At 36.7% G+C, this 21,273-nt stretch overlaps 1 protein-coding gene across 2 annotated transcripts in view; it reads right to left on the minus strand.

Moving 5' to 3' along the window:
- LOC135111515 (uncharacterized) overlaps nt 1–21,273 on the minus strand; it is a 716,663-nt gene that overhangs the window by 159,823 nt on the left and 535,567 nt on the right. For both annotated transcript variants that reach the window (XM_064024883.1, XM_064024882.1), the window contains exons 70-72: nt 14,362–14,497; nt 12,103–12,305; nt 9,517–9,670 (exon numbers count right to left, since the gene is read on the minus strand). In XM_064024883.1, the coding sequence (XP_063880953.1) occupies nt 9,517–9,670; nt 12,103–12,305; nt 14,362–14,497 (493 nt within the window). The remainder of the gene's footprint in view (nt 1–9,516; nt 9,671–12,102; nt 12,306–14,361; nt 14,498–21,273) is intronic.

Genomic DNA, 21,273 nt, shown 5'->3' on the forward strand with positions numbered 1-21,273 from the left:
GATTGACCAAGAATGTCCAGTGTAAAAGAGGGGGACAGCTGAGTGTCACTGAAGAAGAGGGGATAGTTGTCTGGAAGGTTGTGTTGAGTTGATAAATGAAGGAACTGAGTTTTTGAGGCATTGAACTATATCAAGTTAGCTCTACCCAGTCAAAAATATTAGAAAGATTAGAAGTCAGGTGTTCTATGGTTTCCTTGTGTAAACTGGGTTGGAAGTCCATGAAATGATGTGGAAAAGTGCAGGGTAGTATCATCAGTATAAGAGTGCATAGAACAAGAAGTTTGATTTAGATCATGGATGAATAATAGGAAAACAGTGGGTGATAGGACATAACCCCGAGAAACATCACTGTTAATAAAGTTAGAAGAACAGTGACTGTCTACCACAGCAGCAATAGAATGGTCAGAAGGGAAATTTGAGATTAAGTTATAGAAAGAAGGATAGAAGCCATAGGAGAATAGTTTGGAAATCAAAGCTTTGTGCCAGACTGAAAAGTTTTTTATATGTCAAAGGCAACACCAAAAGTTTCACCAAAATCCCTAAAAGAGGATGACCAAGATTCAGTAAAGAAAGCCAGAAGATCACCAGTACAGCAGCCATGATGGAACCCATACTGGCAATAAGGTAAAAGGTTGTGAAGTGATAGATGTTTAAGAATCTTCCTGTTGAGGATTGATTCAAAACTTTAAATAGACACGAAATTAATAGGGCAGTAGTTTTAGGGATTAGACCAATCACTCTTTTTAGGAACAGGTTGAATGCAAGTGAATTCCCAGCAGGAAGGAAAGGTAGATGTTGATAGACAGAGTTGGAAGAGTTTGACTAGGCAAAGTGCAAGCATGGAGACAGTTTTGGAGAACAATAGGAGGGACCCCCATCAGGTTGATAAGCTTTCTGAGGGATAAGGCCAGTGAGGGTATGGAAAACATAACTGTGAAGGATCTTATTGGGTAGCATGAAGTAGTCAGAGGGTGGAGGAGAGGGAAGAACAAGCCCTGAATCATTCAAGGTAGAGATTTTAGCAAAGATTTGATTAAAGAGTTCAGCTTTAAAAATAGATGAGATGGCAGCGGTACCATCAGGTTGAAATGAAGGAGGAAAAGATGAAGAAGTAAAGTTATTGGAGATGTTTTTGGTTACGTGGCAGAAGTCACAAGGGAAGTTAGATCTTGAAAGATCTTGACACTTTCTATTAATGAAGCAGTTTTTTGGCTAGTTGGAGAACAGACTTGGCATGGTTCTGGGCTGAAATATAAAGTGCACAAAATTCTGGTGATGGAAGGCTCAAGTACCTTTTGTGGGCCACCTCTCCATCATGTATAACACAACAACAGGCTGTTTTAAACTAAGGTTTGGAATATTTAGGGCAAGAGAAAGAGTGAGGAATGTCCACCTCTATGCTAGACACTATCACCTCTGTAAGCAGTAGTCATTCAATGGAAAGTCAGAGTAATAACTCCTCAGGTCCCCCTAGTTTAGCAAAGGCAAAACTTCAGATGCACCTTCACTTTGGGGGATCCTGAGAAGGGACTGGAGTGATAGGGAAAGATACTGATATGATGTGATTAGAGGAGCCCAACTGAGAGGATAGGGTGACAACATAAGGAAAAGGATTAGAGATGAGGAAAAGTCAAATGTTGGCCTATCTCCAAGACAGTCACAAATACTCCATACATTAACAGATATGCACAGCATTAGCAGCTGGGGTGGGTGAAAAAAAACTGCCAGAGACATTCATCGCACCTAACTATAGAAACTGTTTTAGCTAGAGATGAGATGTGAAGTTTCCAGTTTAGATCATAAGTAAAGGGCAGACCGAGGATGTTCAACATATGCTAAGGAAATATTACTCACTCTGGTCAATTGACAGCATATTTACAATATTCCAGAAGACAGACTCCAACCTCCTATAAAATTGGTGGAAATCTGGAAAAAAAGTAGATAGCAGTAGCCTAGCTCAAATATGGTATAATCCTCTAACTCCACACGAGCACAGCTGCAAGCCTTTTTTATGGGACTGGCATTTCAGTGGGCATATTTTTTATTGGATTTTTGTTGCCCTTGGCCAGTATCCTTCCTACATAAAAGCCAGGACATTAGTAATTAGTATCATTTAACAAATACAACACACAATATTCATGGCACTCAAATACACATCAGATCCACAGTGAGACTCTGCACTTATGTAGAAAGTGAGTGGAGGGGACTGGGTCTTATCAGAATACTCTGTACAGTGACACAAATATGAGACAACCAAACAATACAGACTGCAGGTGTAATCACTTCTCCAGTCTGCAGGAGCAGCAGACACATAACAGCCCTGACACTCCCCTGGCATATAACTCAGGACTGGCCAAAATATTGGACTCCCATGGGGACTAACTAGTACTCAATAATATAATGCAGCATGCAGTAATTCCACCAGTAGGTATAAAATAATATGCCTTCCCTATCATGTGTTACAAGCCTCACTGCACTGTGTCTGTCCCTTCTCAACTCTCCTCCACTACTGGGCCCCACGTGGCTCAGGGGGACGTGCACAGGTGAAATCATGTGAAAGGGGTGTGGGGGAAGGGAAGGGAGAGAACACACAGGAGGGGGAGAGGAGGCTCACATCCTTCCCTAATGGATGCTCCACTCACTTTGCTGCTCTCCCAGGAAAACATTTATGTAATAAAAATCACAGGGGCTTTATTTGAGGGGCTGGGCAAAAACAAAGCACACTATGGGAAAGAGCATCCCCTTTAATACATGATATACTCATTTAAGCTTTCAAGAAGCAAGGGCAATGGGTGGAGATCAGGTGAGGAAGATCAACTTTTCTTTGTATAAATTTTTTATGTAACTTCTCAGTGCATTCCTCTACCTGTCAGGGATGCCTTCCTCCCCCCCCCCCCCTCTCTCTCTCTCTCTCTCTCTCTCTCTCTCTCTCTCTCTCTCTCTCTCTCTCTCTCTCTATATATATATATATATATATATATATATATATATATATATATATATATATATATATATATATATATATATATATATATATATATATTGTTCCCTGTTTGTTATTCTTCTCTTCACTATCTTTATGTCTTGTTGTGTGTAACATGAATCCACTTTCTCTATAAAGCTTCAGTTTATCTGGTCAGTGATTATCTTAGAATACTTGCTACAATGATTTTTTTTTTAATGTGTGTTCAAGGCTCTTTACCTACCCAGTAATAATTTTAAATTACTTACTAACTGAGCCTTGTTATCCTTCCAGGATAAACAGACATTACACTGATTGGTTTGTTGATCATCAGAGATGGCTCTTTCAAACTGTTGGGGGGTGTCTTTAATTTCTTGGGTTATTTTATTTGATAGTATCCCAATATCATCTAGTTCCCAGAGTTTGTTCAGATCTTTCTTATGAGGTTTAGAATCTGGGTTATTGATTTTCTCTTCCATTGGGTTGACTGCTATTCTAAGTACCAAAATTCTCTCCACCTGGACATTATTATCAACTTTGTTTTTCTAGGCGCCACTCAGGGCAAAACCACAAATTGTAAGTAGCAATATTATTGTGTCTGCACTTTCATATCCAGGAGTGACTAACTCATAACAATGGTCAGCCCTATTAGTTGCCACCATCATTCATGATGTTTGGGTCAGCCAACATACAGCCTGAATTTTCTAATTTAACTATGTCCTTTATGGACTGTCTGTTGAGGCATTTGAGTTACTACCGCTGCTATCAGGGAGCATTCTTTTCCTTTATATTTATAGAATACAGAAGCTACATCATATTGTTGATCTGTTTTGCTTCCAGTGAATCCCTGGAGCTTTAAGGTTTCCTTGCCTATCAATTTGTGTTTTAATTTGGCTAATAAGAACTCTGGGACAAAGGTTTTCTCTGAGCACTGATTCAATAAGACCCTTAATTTAGTAATTTTACCTCCCTTTAATATGAGTGGTAACATTAAGGTTGGTAAGATAGTTCCTTCCCTGGGAGCTGTTAATATTGTTGGCCCCCCCCCTCCCTTCTTGGACTCACTCTCTGTTTTGTTGGTTGCTTTAGATTTTACAGAGGGCATGGTATTCCTTTTTCTCACACAATTTTCAGTTTTCAATGTTGGGGTTTGTGTAACCTTGTCTACCATGTCCAGGTTCTAGTCATCCATTGCAAAGCCTTGACTGCTGAGCCCTTTTTACCCTTATGTCAGGACTTGGGTATTGGTGGCATCCTTACTTTGACCTATATCAAAACTACCTATTGTTTGATATTTTACTTCCTTGTCAGATGTAGATGAATCACTTCCAAGAGTGAATATTTAATTTCTCAAACAATCTATGTAGAGCTTCCTCAATGTTCAATATATTTTCTTTCAGCACTCTTTATATTTTCTTTCATGGGGGCTGAAAGATAATTTACGAGGAGTGTGGGATTCATTTCTTCTCTACTGATATTGTCTGCAATCAATGATTCAAATAAACTTTCATATTTTGCTAGAAATTGCTTGAGATTAATGATATCATAATTAGGCCTTTGCAGATTATCTAGTTCAGTCACCAGGACATACCTGAGCCTGTCTTCCCTACCATAACTGTCCTTAAGTAGTTGGATAGCTGGTTTATAGTTTGAAGCTTTGAGTTTGAAACCTGATATTAAATGCATTACCTCTCCCTCCATCTTTCCCTTAAAGTAGGTAAGTTTTTGGACATATGTTAAATCAATATTTTGATGAATGGAGCATTCATATACATTTCAGAACTTGAACCATTAAAAAGGGGTAAACTAAGTTTGGGTAGCTTCAAGGGGATTTCCTTATTTTTCTGGTTTGTTTTTTTCCTGACTGACCTCTAGCTTGGTGAGAATTTCATTTATTTCTTCCTCATATAGCATATCTTTCACCATGGTGTCTTGCAAATTAGTTTGATCTAATAGTTTTGTATTTTGGTTAGTGCGGCCTTTATTGTTGTGTGTTTGGGCTTTATTTCATGCTCATCAGCGGCATGAAGGAATACATCCAGACCTTTGGTTATGGCGATGATGCTGGCCTTGATCTCCCCTCTAATTTGCTTTAATTTCTTAATATCTTCTATTTTAAGCTTTAATGGGTGGTATAAAAAGCCAGGTTGTTTTAAGGGGAATAAACTATCTGTGGTGTGAAGCACCAAACCATCACACCATTACTATTCATACCACTTTGAGTCATCCATGTGTGTTTGCTGTTTTCTGTGGTGCTTTAGTAGCATGTAGACACCAGAGTGACTAGACCATAGACACATATGGCAGGAACAAGTTAAATCACCAACGAGGACCACTGTGGCTAACTGGCATAAAAAAGCCTGACAGAGTCAGGTTATAATATTTAGTGAGGCAGACATACAGTAAGCTAAGTACCTTTAGTACACTGGTCTGAGACTAGACAAGTACTTAGCTGAAGTTTGGTGAAAAACATCCACCAAAGAAGGTAGTGGGTTGAGAAGGAGCATTGATGTGCACTAAGCGCAGGCAAGAATCTAACTGACTCCCCATATACTGAGCAGATTGATAATGGTTTGCTCCAGGACAGTGAATCCTCTTGACCTCATTGTTTCATCCACTCATCATAGTGGATTGTTATGCTTTAATTGAATTAATTTCCATCGCCATTAACTTCTCTGTTGGAGCAACAGTTCTGACTTAACTTCCAAAGTGGAGCATATTCTGACTCTCTTCCCTTTTGCAAAGATCTCCATTCTTGGAGACTTAGATGTTCACTACCAGTTTTGGCTCTCCTTTTCCTTCACTGACCACCTTGTTATCTTCCATGACCTAGAACAACTGGTGCAACACCCTACTTGTATTCCTGACCATCTTGATCTTTTCCTAACCTCTAATCCTTCTGCTTATGCTGTCACCCTGTCTTCTCCATTGGGCTCCTCCAATCACAATCTTAAATCTGCATTTTATCCTATCATTCTAATCCCTCCTCAGCATCCCCCCAAGTGGAGGTGCCTCTTGCATTTTGCCTTTGCTAATTGGGGGACCTGAGGAGGTATTATTCTGACTTTCTTAGAATGACTACTGCTTCCATGTCAGAGACCCACCTCTATGTGCTGAGTGCATGATATAGGTGATAACGGCTGGCATGGAGATGTAAATTCCTCACTCTTTCTCTCAACCTAAACCTCCAAACCTTGGTTTAACACAGCCTGTTCTCATGCTATACATGATGGAGAGGTGGCCCCACAAAAAAAGTTACTTGAACCTTCCATCACCTGAGTCACATGGACTTTATATTTCTGCCCAGAATCATGCCAAATCTGTTCTCCAACTAGCCAAAAACTCCGGCATCAATAGAAAGTGTTAAAGTCTTTCAAGATCTAATTCCCCTTGTGATTTCTGGCATCTGGACAAACATCACTGATAACTTTACTTCTTCATCTTTTCCTCCTTTATTTCAACCTGATGGCACCATTGCCATCTCATCTATCTCTAAAGCTAAACTCTTCTTTCAAACCTTTATTAAAAATGCTACCTTACATGATTCAGGAGTTCTTCTTCCCTCTCCTCCATCCTCTGACTACTTCATGTTATAAATTAAGATCTTTGCAGTGATGTTTTGCAAGTCCTTGCTGGCTTTAACCCTAGTACAGCTTATGGACCTGATGGGGTCCCTCCTATTGTTTCCAAAATTGTGCCTTTTGTGCTTGCACCTTGCATAGTCATCTCTTCCAACTCTGTCCATCACATCCACCTTCCTTCTTGCTGAAAGTTTGCCTACATTCAGCCTCTTTCTAAAAATGGTGATTGTTCTAATCTCTCAAACTACTGTCCTATTACTTTAATTTCCTGCTTCTCTAAAGTTTTAGAATCTATCCTCAACAGGAAGCTTTTTAAACATATATCACTTCACAACCTTATTTCTGATTGCCAGTCAAGGCCACTCTACTGGTGATCTTCCTTACAAAGTTTTGGTCATCCTTTTTTAGAGATTATGGAGAAACTTTTGCTGTTACCTTAGACACATCAAAAGCTTTTGATAGTGTCTCATATTAACCTTTGATTTCCAAACAACCCTCCTATGGCTTCTATCCTTCTCTCTGTAACTAAATCTCGTTTCCTTTCTGACCTTTCTATTGTTGCTGTGGTAGACTGCCACTGTTCTTCTCCTAAATCTACAATCCTCAGGGTTCTGTCCTGTCACCTACTTTCTTCCTATTATTCATCAATGATCTAAACCAAACTTCTTGTCCTATCCACTTGTACACTGATGATACCACTTTTCCACATCCTTTTGTAGACATCCAACCCTTCAGGAAGTAAACAGTTCATGGAGGGAAGCCACAGAATGCCTGACTTTTGATTTATCTGAAATTTCAGATTAGGGCAGAACAAACTTACTATTATTCAATGCCTCAAAAATTCAATTCCTCTATCAACTCTACACAACCTTTCAGATAGGTCTTCTTCAATGACACTCCACTATCCCCTTCTTTTATCTTGAACATCCTTCGTCTGTCCTTTACTTATAATCTAAACTGGAAACTTCATATTTCATCTCTAGCAAAAAACAGCTCCTATAAAGTTTGGTGTTCTGAATTGTTTCCACCAGCTGCCAACTCTGTATAGAGGCCTTGTCCATTCAAGCATGGAGTATGCTTCACATGTACTGGGAGGTTCCACTCATGCCACTCTTTTGGACAAGGTGGAATCAGAAACTTTTTGTCTTAACAACTCTTCTCCTATCACTGACTGTGTTCAGCCTCTCTCTCATTAATGCAATGTTGCATCTCTTGATATCTTCTATTGCTATTTTCATGCTAACTTCTCTTCTGGTCTTGTTAACTGCATGCCTTCCTTCTTCCCATAGCCTTGTTGTTTCTCCCACCTCTATTCTGTCCACCTCTCTAATGAAAGAGTTAACTAGTATTCTCAATCGTTCACCTCTTTCTCCCTTCCTGAATCAGTATTTTCTCCTTCCTATGACTTGGGTTCCATCAAGAGGGAGGTTTCAAGACACTTATCCTCTGTTATTTGATCATTCTATCTGATGAAGCTTTGGAAGCTGGCATTTGAGTGGGCCTTTTTTAAATACAATTTTTTTTGCCCTTGGCCAGTGACCTTCTTACATAAATAAATAAATATATAAATAAATAAATAAATAAATAAATAAAGGTGGCTCTAAATAAAAAGATCTTGAAACTATGGATATCAAATGGGGAATTAGGGTCTAATGGATCTCTCAGCCACAAAAATCTACTATATGCTATATAATTTTTGTTAAGTCCTACCATTAAGAAGACATTTTTATATAAAATATGAAGGCATATTTTTGGTGCCTGAACCTTAATAGCACCTAAGCTAGGTCAGGTACCAAACCTGGACCTGTTAGCAAGCAGTTGTTTAGGCTTATTGAGTCAAGGGATTGTTTGGCTGAATAATCATAACTATTCTTATTGGAGTGGTTATACTATCCTTATAGTGGTTATCATTAGTTATACTAGTGATTATATTAATCCCTATTTATCTGTTTACTGGCTAAAATAATCTGATTTTTTATAAAAATATTTTGAAGGCTAAAGTCAAGTTGAAATTACTTGGTAATACTCTGGTAGTGTACACCATTGTATAGAATGAAACTTAAAGGCCATTTAACACTGATTGTAATAATACACTAGCTACACAATGCTGATGTGAAGCCATGTGTTTTTAATTGCTTACATTATTTTGTATAAAGCTGTTCACACTGTCAGTGAAGCTATGCAAGCAATGCCTGCAATGTGGCAAGTTTTCCTGATTTCCTGGCTCGTGATTCTTTCCCAACACAACTTTGCTTTCATATACGCAGGAGTCACTTTAGGACTCAGGCTGAGCTGCCTTGCACTACACTCCCTTGATATATTTAGATGGTGCCCTGCTTCTTGTTGTCTTGTCTACAGTGAGAGGGATTCAGTAAAGTAAACAGGATACAATCTGAAATGCCATCAAAATTTTCTACTTCTATTTCCAACTCCATCCTTTTTTTTTTTTCTTGTTGATGGCTATAGCCAACATTAGTAGCTTCTCATCCCCTTCTTCCTCTTTTGTGGACTACAGAGAACAGTCTCTCCCTCCTGTAACCTAGAGACAAATATAAAAACAGTTCTTACTTTGAAAACTGTAAGTAAACATAGCATTCAATGTGAACACTTGCATAGCAAGCATCAATCACATGCATTTGCTGCACAGCATGACTCACACAGCATCACAATTAGTGTGAAATGGCCTTAGTTTTCCTTATTTAGTATATACTATAAACACAAAGAGGAACATTGATAAACTCAGATGACTTACAGGTTTCTTCTTGGTCTCATATAAATGCTTTAAAAAAAATGACATTAAAGAACTTTTGAGAAACATCTCAAAATGTACAGTAACTTTTCAGTCATGTAAAGGAAGAATGTATCTTTCAGAGACAAGTGTAGATAGAAGAATTACCTAACATGTGATATGTCATGTTTACATAAAAAAAAAAAAAGTAAAGGATAAATACAGTTCACTACACAATACATTACCATGAATAGTTATGCTTGTAACATCCTGGGCAAGATTCCAGTTCACTCTAAATCCATAGAGGTGGCTGTCCACATGCAGAGAATGTAAGCTGCGGTGCACAGAGACTGAAGAAACACTTGCTGGTAATTCTGTGGCTCTCCCATTAACAGAGACCTGTAACAATTATGACAATGTAGAGTATGTAAGCATGAATTTACTGAAAATATACAATAAAGTAAACCTGTGGATTAACATAAATGTGTTACTACTGTATTTCCTGTATGTATGCTCACTCTTTCTGATTATATTAGACATTAGGAGATGTGAAACTACTATTTAAGTTAATCAAAATGTACATAGTTGCATTTTTTTTCTATAGCATTGTAAGCAATTCTGCTGCAGCTCTTAGGAAGTTTAGATGGTCAGCCTCTTATATTATTTTGTAGATATTTAGTTAGTCAGGCCCCACCCATAGTAGTGCTGCCATAGTGCTGGTTGCAAAATCCAAGTGATGAAAAGGATTTTGTGAGGTAACACACTAATCAGTTTTAGAACAATCATCTTTAATATACATTAACGACTTGTATAACATAATTAGTAAAATATTATCACATTTGAAGAAGACAAAGACAGGTAGGCTGATCAGTTTAATTGACAACGAACATAATTCATTCCAATGTAGTGTTCATTACTGCAAATCTCCGTTATGGTGACTGAAGAAACTATATGAAAAAATTAATTGATTTCAGGGAACCAGAAATTAATATAAAAAAAAAAATTGAAAAAATAAATCAAAATGAATACATTTGCACTGATACACTTGAGATAACATAACAAATATATATATATATATATATATATATATATATATATATATATATATATATATATATATATATATATATATATATATATATATATATAGTACCCTCCTGAGTTTCATCCCTCTTCCTAAGCTCTTACTGTCCCAAGTTTCATGCATTATCACCTTGGGTTTTGTGCTGCTTTGACAAGTATATGTCACATTTATCTACTGTCATCGTTGTGCATATGCATACAGTAAAGCCCTATAAGTTGGAGCTCTCTCTCTCTCTCTCTCTCTCTCTCTCTCTCTCTCTCTCTCTCTCTCTCTCTCTCTCTCTCTCTCTCTCTCTCTCTCTCTGAAAGTAAGAACAATCCTGAGGATTTCTAAATAGAATGAGAATGATTAAGAATGAAAATTAAATTATGTATACAAGAGCGAGAAAGAGTGAGAAAGGATGAAGCACAAATGACATAAAATGAATGAGGAGACATAGCGAGTGAGGTATCACTTCCTAGTCACTTATCTCTGACACATAAGAGGGAGGGGAGGTGACAGGGAGGGAGGTTTGGGACAAGGTGAAAGAACGTAGAGGAAAGGAGAAAAGGAAGGAAGGGACAGGCGGTGGATAGGTGAGCAGTAACGCGCACAGCTGTTGAAATAGTCTTGGGAGTTTTAGTTTGTCATTCTGATTAATTTCTCATTAAAATTTAAGTGCTTGCAAGAATGGCAAATTTGTCTTCCCAGTGTTGGTTCATCCTTTGTCTGTCCAGGCAGACTGGGATTCTGCTCAGAGTTGTTTCCTGAGTTAAGCTGACTCTTGTCTGGTGTTCTTTAGTTAAATGCTACTGGACTTTTTGTTGTCATCATTGTGTATGTCTATTCTTTGTGTGTGCTATGTAATGTTCAGTACTCTCTTTTCTCTCCTGATCTTTATAGGTGAGATCTGTTGTCTGGGAGATCTGAGACAAGGTGAACACAGACAAAGCACAGTAATATTCTGTGGACAGTGGGAGGACTTCATTTCTGTTTGTGGGTTGAATTTTTCCTCAGGATATTGTGTATTGTTGTCTAGCATCTGTTACTACCTTACATTCTAGAACATGACTGCCGAGTCCTTTTCAGCTTGGAGAGTGACCTTTTTTTTGAGTTATATTTCCTCTGTAAGAAAGGAAAGGATGGTGACCTTAAGGCTTTTGCTATTTACAGTCTTGTCTGAGTTTGTCCTGCACTAGGCTACAGGGTGTAGCCTAGAGAAGCTGTCCTAAGGGTAGTGGCAGCTGTTGGCGGTGTTGGTAGTGAACCATAGAGAGGGACTTTGTAAGGTCATAATAAATAAATAAATAAATAAATAAATAAATAAATAAATATATATATATATATATATATATATATATATATATATATATATATATATATATATATATATATATATATATATATATATATATATATATATATATATATATATATATATATATATATATATATATATATATATATATATATATCAAGATTGTCTGTACATCCACTTACCCTTAATTAAGCTTTCTAAGGCTGCAGCTGATATTTTAATAATTTATTCTATGTAGCACACTTTATATGCTATTCAAGTGCATCACTATTCCTTTTGTACATAAATATAAACATACACTATTTGTAATTGCATGGTTTAATCAATAATCTTAACTTTGTTATTATATATATATATATATATATATATATATATATATATATATATATATATATATATATATATATATATATATATATATATATATATATATATATTATAGCAACTTACCCTAAAATCCTTTGCAATCTCGATGTATGAATCATGAATATAAATAATAATAGTGCGGGAGGAGTGATGATGGTAGTTGACTGACACAGCCCATCTTCCTCCCACCATGTCTGCCACAAGGAGATGCTGACACCGTCCTTTGTATTCAAGGTGCTGCTGGTCAAAGGTGATGAAGTGTTGTTCCCCAATCATGTATCCTGTGGCTGGAAGGAGATACATAATCATATTTATTTTACTATTTTCTAGATAAAAGATATGTTTAAAAATTTCTGAGCCGAGACCAAGAAAAAATGACATAAATTTGGGTTTCTACCACTAATGCCTTTCACAGTATGCTATTTGTGACTTCACACAATTTTTTGGTTCATTCATTCCTGAAAACATTTATGAAATGCCTGTTTTCCAATGGCTACTAGGTGTGCCGTCTTGTTTTGCATGATGTCTCTTTAGCTTTCAAACCAGGAACCATTCAGGAGTATCTTTAGCTTGGAAAACAGCCATATATCATGGAAACCTGGTAAATCTGAAGAATTAAATTAAAAAGCTTGGAAAATTATTCTTGGATCATGCGTGATGAATGATCTAGAATGTTGTCATGAGGCAACTTATTTGCTTTGCTCCTACAGCTTTGGTCTTGTGCACCAAACTGCAATCTCTGCATCAGGTCCAACATTCTTTAGTAAAGTAATGAATTCCCTCCTTGTCCTTCAAACAAAGCTCCTTCTGATATTAGGATGTTCCTTAAGTTGAAGATACCACTGAAAGGGTTCCAATTTGAAAGCCATGATCATTCAGAAGTCAATGACCCATTCAGTGACCATTCCAAAAAAGGCCTTTCAGAAATGTGTCCAGCAATGGAAGGACTGATGGCTTTGGTGTGTCAAAAAAAAAAAAAAAAAAAAAAAAAAAAAAAAGGGAGGGTGGGGGCATATTTTGAAAAAAAATATTAGTGAAAATACCCCTAAAAGTAATCCTGACTTCACCCTTCATCTAAGGTCAGACTTTCTTTAATATATTTACCTTTCGGGCTGTTATTTCAAAAACTTTTCCTTTCATTCAATTAATGCATATGATATACACAAACTGTGGGTTCTTAAGTTTAGCAATTTTTTTTTTTTTAAACTTAACTATAACATTTGCTTGTTAGCATTGGCATTAACATACAGTGCCATTTATTCCACTGAGGACAGTGTTATGGAATTGCAAGATTTTATTCTATAAGAAATGTAGTTGAAAAGGACCTGAAAATAAATCAGATTTTAGCTTAGAACAGAATCAAAAGACAGAAAATGTGATCACTGGCAAGCTAAATTTTTGCCAATTGATATGGCATGAAAGATTCAGAAGTACTGACATTGTTAACAAATCAAAGACATTGCAACAGTTATGTTCAATTCCAAAAATACGACTGACATTCTGAAGGTTAATGATTCTGTGAGTCCATTTCTAATCTCCAAATAAAGTTACCAAGTCCACTAAGTGCAATGGTACACTATTTCCAGTATTTTTCCTTGAATTAACTTGCATATGTTAAAAATGCTCTCCAAAAAGATATATTTCCCAGGATATGTCAAATGTTTTTGACAGAATTCACCATTTTGTCCAGTTTTAGTAAAAAAAACAATGCAGTTATCCTCAGCATGATAAGATATGAATAAATAACATATAGTGATTATTCAGAAAAATCCAAAGTAAAATTGTTGATTTTTTCCTAAAAGCAAAAGCCTTCTGTTTACTAGAAAATAAAATGTGAAAGCAACACAACAGCTTGCTTAATGACATCATCATCAAGTGTGATGTTTAGCTGCTCAGGCATGGCACAATATTACTATACTTTATGTGCTTATAATATTCTTAAAACATAATTAATATATTATTAAATCATCAGCTTTTAATGAGCCAAACAAATAAGAATGGATCAATTTCTGTTCAGTATTTCATCTATAGGCATTTAGTGACACTCAGTTAGGCATTGGTTACATATTCATAATCACAGTTCAAAAATTAATCTACATCATTGTACTTGTACTATAATATACTGTTTTATATTACAAATCATAATGAAATAATTCAAATAATGTACACATGCAAATAAAAAAAAAAAAATACATCACTACAACCATCAGTGAATGCCTCTGTCACATAATTGCCAAGGGTTACCACTGGGCAAAACCTTCTGGCATGTGACATCATATAACCATAAGCACATCTTCTCATGCAATAAATTCAGATTTAAAGAGTAAAGCTCAAATTTCTCACCTGTGAAGGGTGGGAACAAACTACTGGGAGAGAAGCGTAGCTTTACCATCTTGTGCCATATCTTGAACAATGTGGTATTAGAGGATGAGGAGAAAAAGCTGAACATCTTTACAATTTGACTGTATTCAGGCAGATCCTGCAAGTCAATATGGCACTGCTATAATAATATTAAAAAATTCCTTCTACATTTACATAAACACAAATAAATATAATTCAAAATTAAGTATATTGAAATATTTACACTTTCAATAGTGATAACAATGAATTTTACTCAATAACTTAGTGACAATTTTTCTTTTTTCTTTTTTACACAATAATTTAATGACATCATAAATCATCTATATTTCACCAAATGAAAGATCAATACCTAGGAACCAAGCATTCATCCACAAATTCATTAATCAACATAGTTAACTTATTCAGTACCCATCTAACTTTTAAGTTAACTTTGAAAATCATTAATATACTGTTAATGTATGATAAATGTACCATCCTTTAATTCATAACTGTTAACTCAAAAAAGTCAAACTTAATTTTCTTTTTGTTTCAGGCAGCTAAAGAGCTCAGGCCTTCAGTTCATGTGTGTGATATATGTTGTCAGACCTGGCCTCATGATTCATAGGGATGTCAGGTCTCACAAGTTGGTTGTATTTATTATTTGAAAATTCCCTCCTTCTGCCTCATCATGTCACATTTGTGTGTGCTGTGTGGCTACTGCTGTGAAATGTCCTTATGATACTTAGCTCAATGGATGTGCATTCTTGTCATTATTGGTGGAACTTCAAATCCCTCCATCTTACAGAGAGGGAGCCCCTTCCTTCATTCTTACCCCTGCTCCTTGTTTTCTTCTGATCACACAGTGCATTCTCTAACTTACATTTAGCAGGGGCTAACCTATCTCCTATGCAGGATATAAGAGTTAGTGTATTTTTGTCACTGCATTTGTCAGAAATCTGTGGAAAATAGCACTTTCTTATGTTCCAGTACATAGCAGGGCTTGTTCTTCCCTCTCTGTTTATGAATGAATCAGCAGATGAGCTCCAAATTCTTTTAGATGTTACAGTTGGATATGGAAGAGACTTTGGAGTGAGATTTAACAGGGAGAAGAGACAGGAAATGATTTTTAATAGGACCAGAGGATGAGAGAAATCCAATGTGAAAACTGGGAGGGAATGAATTGCAACAGAAAGATGAATACAAGTATGTAGGGATGTGAAGTTTGAATGGCTGTGTTGGTGAAGAATGAAAAAAAATGAATAAAAAATAAAATAAAATAAATAAATAAATAAAATAAAAATAAATAAATTAATAAATAAATAAGAATGGTAAACCTATGGGTGGACTGCCTAGGAAGTGCAGCAAAGATGAGAATAAGTAAATGTGATATGTTGTGAGAAATTAGGAAGAGAGTGACTGTTCAAAGTATTATGTTTGGCATGAATGTGATTCCATGGAATAAGAATGAATTAGAGAAATTACAAGTAAGACAGAACAGAGTAGCAAGAATGGCACTGAATGCACCAAAGTATGCAGCAACAGAGGCTTTGAAAGGAGATATGGGATGGAGTACTTTAAGAGAGACATGTACCAGCAACTTTGAGGTACAAAGCTAAATTAGAGCAAATGGGTGATACAATATTAGTGAAAAAGGGATTTCTATGGAATGTTAGGAATAGCAGGTGGTGGAAGAAATAAGTTAGATGATAGTAAAAATTGGCATGGAAACTAGCTGGGCTTTTCAGCAGCTTGAGAGGGAGATACATTGAATGTGTGTAATTGTTAAAAATGGGGAGTGTTTAGAATGGGATGTTGCAAAGTGGAAAAGTGAGACAGACAGAGTAGTGAAATGTGTGGTACTGAATGAATGGAAGAATAAGATGGAACAAATAAGTACACTGGAATGGTATAGACACAATGATGCAAGTAAAGCTGAGAGAATTTGGGGATGTCACAGTAGAAAAAACAAGAAAGATGGATGGTGTTGCTGATGGGACTATGTAGATAGACAAAATGAAAGGATGATTGAGGCTGAATAGGAGTTCCTACTGAAAATGTGGTGTGCTAGATGTAGGAACTAGTGATGTGGTAGATGCTGTCTATTTCCTGTTTGCCTTTTCTTTCTCTCTACAGGAGTTGCCAAGACAAAGCCTTGGCTTAAGGGTAATCCTGAGCCACCTGTAGGATCAAGATCAATATTTTTTTTTCTTTTTTTTTTGTGTAGTGTGGCTTCACATGGTGTGACTGAGCATGATATGGATTGTGTTATGTACAGTGTCTTAGTGGCAAGACAGAAGAAAATTAATTAGAGAGGGGAGGAGAGAGACAAGGGAGTGAGAAGTAGGGGAGTTATGATGTGTTGACTTATAGTAACTTTTGTTGAAAAACTTAGTGTTTTCTTTAATTATTTCCTTCCACTTCCTATTATCCTAGTATATTGAAACCACTATCCCAATTAGGAGAAAAATTAGGCAATTAAATTGCAACTGTTACCTTCAATGAACTTTAGCAAGCAGATAAGATTAAAACATTCTTTTTTGCTGCATGTTTAGTTGTGAGGGTGGGTGATGCCTTTGTCTGTCTGGCCACCCCACATTCTCCCTTCTTCTCTCCCCAGTCATATGTTCAAGCCTGTATTTACCTAGTTGTATTTACCTAGTTGTGTTTTACAGGAAAAGAGCTATGCTCATGCTGTCCTGTCACCATATCTATAACACATATCTATAAGCATCCAGCTTAACTTCAAATTCATGAATATTTTCTAAGTTCTTCCATCTAAGTTGTTCCATATTTCTATGTTTCTATTTGGGAAATCATATTTCTTGACATCTCTTCTACTTGCTGTTTTCTTCAATTTCACTCCATGTCCTCTCGTATCTCTTGAGTCCCACACAAATAAGTCTTCTTTGTCAACTTGATCCTTACCCTTTAAAGTGCTGTATATAGCAATCAGGTCCCCTCTTTCTCTTCTCTCTTGTAATGATGGAAGCTTCAATCTCCTTCATTTTTCTTCATAGGTTAAATCTCTCAAACTTGGTACCAATTTGGTTGCAGCTCTTTGGATCCTTTCTATTTTCCTTATTTCCTTTTTATTATGGGGTGACCAAACAACAGTGGCATATTTCAGTTTTGGTTGAATCACATATTCCATCAACTTTTTCATCATCTCTTCATCCATGTAAGCAAATGCCCCTTTCATCTTTCTTAGTAACTCATAGGTTTCCCCAACTATTTTGGTTACATGTTTTTCTGGTGATAAATTATCTCTGATTGTAATTCCCAAGTCTTTTTCTTCTTTGGTTTTCTTAATTTCCACTTCTCCCATGGTGTAGGAACTTGTCAATCTTCTTTTGCTTTTTCCTAATTCCATCACCTTGGATTTCTTTGCATTGAATTCCATTTCCCATTTCTTACTCCATTTATATATCTTATTTAGATCTTTCTGTAATATTTCACAATCCATATTGTTTTCCACTCTTGTCAATAATTTTGCATCATCTGCAAACAGACTTATATAACTGTCATCCTCATCCACCATATCATTGACATACACCAGAAACATTACGGGGGCTAAGACTGTCCCCTGTGGTACTCCACTTGTAACTCTACACCATTCTGATTTTTCTCCCTTTATTACTGTTCTCATTTCTCTATCCCTCAAGAAATCTGTAATCCAATTCAGTGTGTTTCCTTGCAAACCCCCTATATTTTTAATTTTCCATAGCAGTCTCTGGTGTGGTACCTTACCAAATGCTATTTTCAGGTCTAAATAAACACAGTCTGCCCAACCCTCTCTCTCTTGAATTATATCAATTGCTCTACTATGAAAGCTCACTAAATTCATGACACAAGATCTTCCACTTCTGAAACCAAATTGTCTGTCAGTCAATGTATGTGTTTCTTCTAAATATTCCATCCATCTGTCTTTAACTATTCTTTCCGTTATTTTTGCCACCACACTTGTTATGGACACTGGTCTGTAACTTAATAGATCTTCTTTATTACCTCCTTTAAAAATGGGCATAATATTGGCTCTCTTCCAGTCTAGAGGAATTTTTCCTTCCTTAAAAGAACATACTGTGGTATTGTATATACCTTCTGCCAGTTGTTCACAACATTCCTTAAGTATCCAGTTGGACACTCCATCTAGTCCTTGAACCTTACTTACATCCAAATCTTTCATAATCTTCTTAATTTCACTTATGTCCACCTATATCTCTCTCATCACATTGTCTCTGTGCCATGCTCTTTCTCCTTCAAATTTGCTTTCTTTGGTAAATACTGACTGGAAGCACTTGTTCATTAATTCCACTTGTAACCGTGTATCTTTGTATGTAATGTCATCTTTCGTTAATTTATCTATTGTTTGCCTGTTTTTCATCTTCCCATTCACATATCTGAAGAATAACTTTGGCTCATCTTTGCACTTGTTAACTATATCTTTCTCATAATTCCTTCCTTCATCTCTCAGGATTCTGATATATTCGTTTCTTGCCTTCTTGAAATCTTTCTATTTCTCACCTCCTTTTTTTTTCTCCATCTATTCAATGGTGCTTTTTTTTCTTTTCTTGCTGTTAGACATCTCGTATTAAACCAGTCTTTTTTCTTTTCACTTTCTTTGTTTTGATCTTCAGTACATATCTACTGACCCCTTCATTATAAATTTCCATGAATATGTCCCACTTTTCCTGTGTACTGCTTTCCGTGAACAGTTGTTTTCATTTAGCCTCTGCAAAATATTTGCTCAACCTGATAAAATCTGCTTTCCCGTCATTATATCTCCCATTCTTGTAAATTTAATTCCTATTTTCTATTGGACCACTGCCTATACTGAGTTCAATTAACAGATGGTCACTTACCTAGTGGGCACTGATAATTTATTCCTTCAATGATGCCCATTTCCTTTGTAAACACCAAGTCTAGCCTTGATGCCTCTTCATTACCCCCAAATCTTGTATTTTCTCCAATCCATTGGGTCATAGTATTTGTCATTATTAAATTTAGAAGCATATATCCCCATGACTCTTCTCCTCTGTCCGTGGTCCACTCTTTCCAGCATACCTCCTTGCAGTTAAAGTCACCGATAAGTGTTATATAATTACTCTCTGCCATTATTCTCTCCAAACAGTTACTAGTATCTCTTAACAATAATTTATAAACCTCTTGTGACCATGCATTCATCTTTGGGGATACATAAGCCACTGCAAAATCTCTTCCTCCTTCTCCTTTCCTTTTTGTTTGAATTCTAATTACTTCTGCCATTCCTTCTCCTATTTTAACCTCTTCCACTGTTATACTCTTCTTTGTAAGTAACATGACTCCTCACCCTTTCTTATTATTTCTATGTTTTATCCACACATTATAATTACTATTACCAATTCTTGTATTTTCTGTTGTCCATTTAGTTTAACTTCAGTAATACCCATGATATCGGGCTGCTTTATCTTAATATAATTATTCAATTCTTGCAATGTTGATATTAAACCATTTATATTTGTATATGCCACTGTCTACTATATATTTTCCACATGTTTACATTTTCTATTCTTTTTTTGTCAGATACCACTTCCTGAGCCTCTCATCTTTTACCTTTCATTAGAACTTTTTTTTTTCTCTTCCTCCATTCTGTTCTCGTTTTTTACCTTTGCTTCTTTTATTAGATCATTTACCTTGAGTTTCTCCTCCTCATTCATGTCCCTCTTTATCCAAAACTTCCTGTATTGCTCTGTTTTGTCCAGCACCTGTGTGCTGGCTGGCATGCTACATGGTTCCTTTGTGAATGATGGCCTGAGACAAGAAAGAGAAGACGTACTTCAGGGAGCCAGCAGTGTGAGGCAATATTTAGGGCACAGGTTATATATATTATCCAAGTGTGGGGGGATATTGGTAGCATGCCTCATATGATTGACTATAACGTCAGTCCTACTGGAGGCTTGTTCTGCACTGCTCTCAGTATTTAAGACAAGGGTCTTGGTTGGCCCTACTCATGATTGTGTGTCCTCGTGTCCATTTTGAGGGTTGCGGGAATAGACACCGTCTCTCCCTTTTGTTGAAGTCTAGTGTCTAATGGTGCCTCTGTCTTCATTGCCTAAATGTGACTGGCCCTGTTGTGTCTTACTGTCTCTCATTCTGACCAGAGCACATTATGTACCTGTGTGGCTGAAACTGGCTCAGAAGAAATCCCAAGTCACTTGTTACAGCAAGATCAAGGTGTACCATGTTGTTTACAAAGTGCTGCATCACTGAAATGCCACATCACACTGAATGTGAGGAAAAAACATTCACACAGTGCAGACTCTTTCAAGGGATGCTGATTGATGGAGACATTCACGTGGCTGGAGCTGACAACTTTGGGGCTGATCTCCTTAGTTGGGTTTAATTTTCTGTGTATCTTTTTATGTGGTGTTTCTCTGCAGAGCCTACCTGGGATAGACTTTTGATGGGGGGAGTCATGTAAAGGATGAAACACCACTGCCACCTAAACGACCCAAGGAGGAGCAGGGGAACCCAGTACTTTTCCCCCTTCCACCACCTGGGAGTGTGGGAGAAGGTCAGCTCACCAGCACCTATCCCAAAGCTTTGAGTCATCAGCTGTTTTAGAGTGTATGGATGCTTCAAGCAGCTAAACCTGTCCCATGGTTTCAAAGCTCTGCCTAGTTTCATTGTGTGTGTGTGTGTGTGTGTGTGTGTGTGTGTGTGTGTGTGTGTGTGTGTGTGTGTGTGTGTGTGTGTGTGTATTCACCTATTTGTATAATACAGGGTTTGAGCAGGGCTCATAGTGTCCTATCTCCATATCTATACTTATCCAGAATTTCCTTGAATTTATGCACGTTTGGTGCTGTAACAACCTCCTCATTTAGATCATTCCAGATATTCACAGTTCTATGTGGAAAACTGTACTTCTTGATGTCCCTC

The sequence above is a fragment of the Scylla paramamosain genome, chromosome 22 (assembly GCF_035594125.1).
Source record: "Scylla paramamosain isolate STU-SP2022 chromosome 22, ASM3559412v1, whole genome shotgun sequence".
NCBI lineage: Eukaryota > Metazoa > Arthropoda > Malacostraca > Decapoda > Portunidae > Scylla > Scylla paramamosain.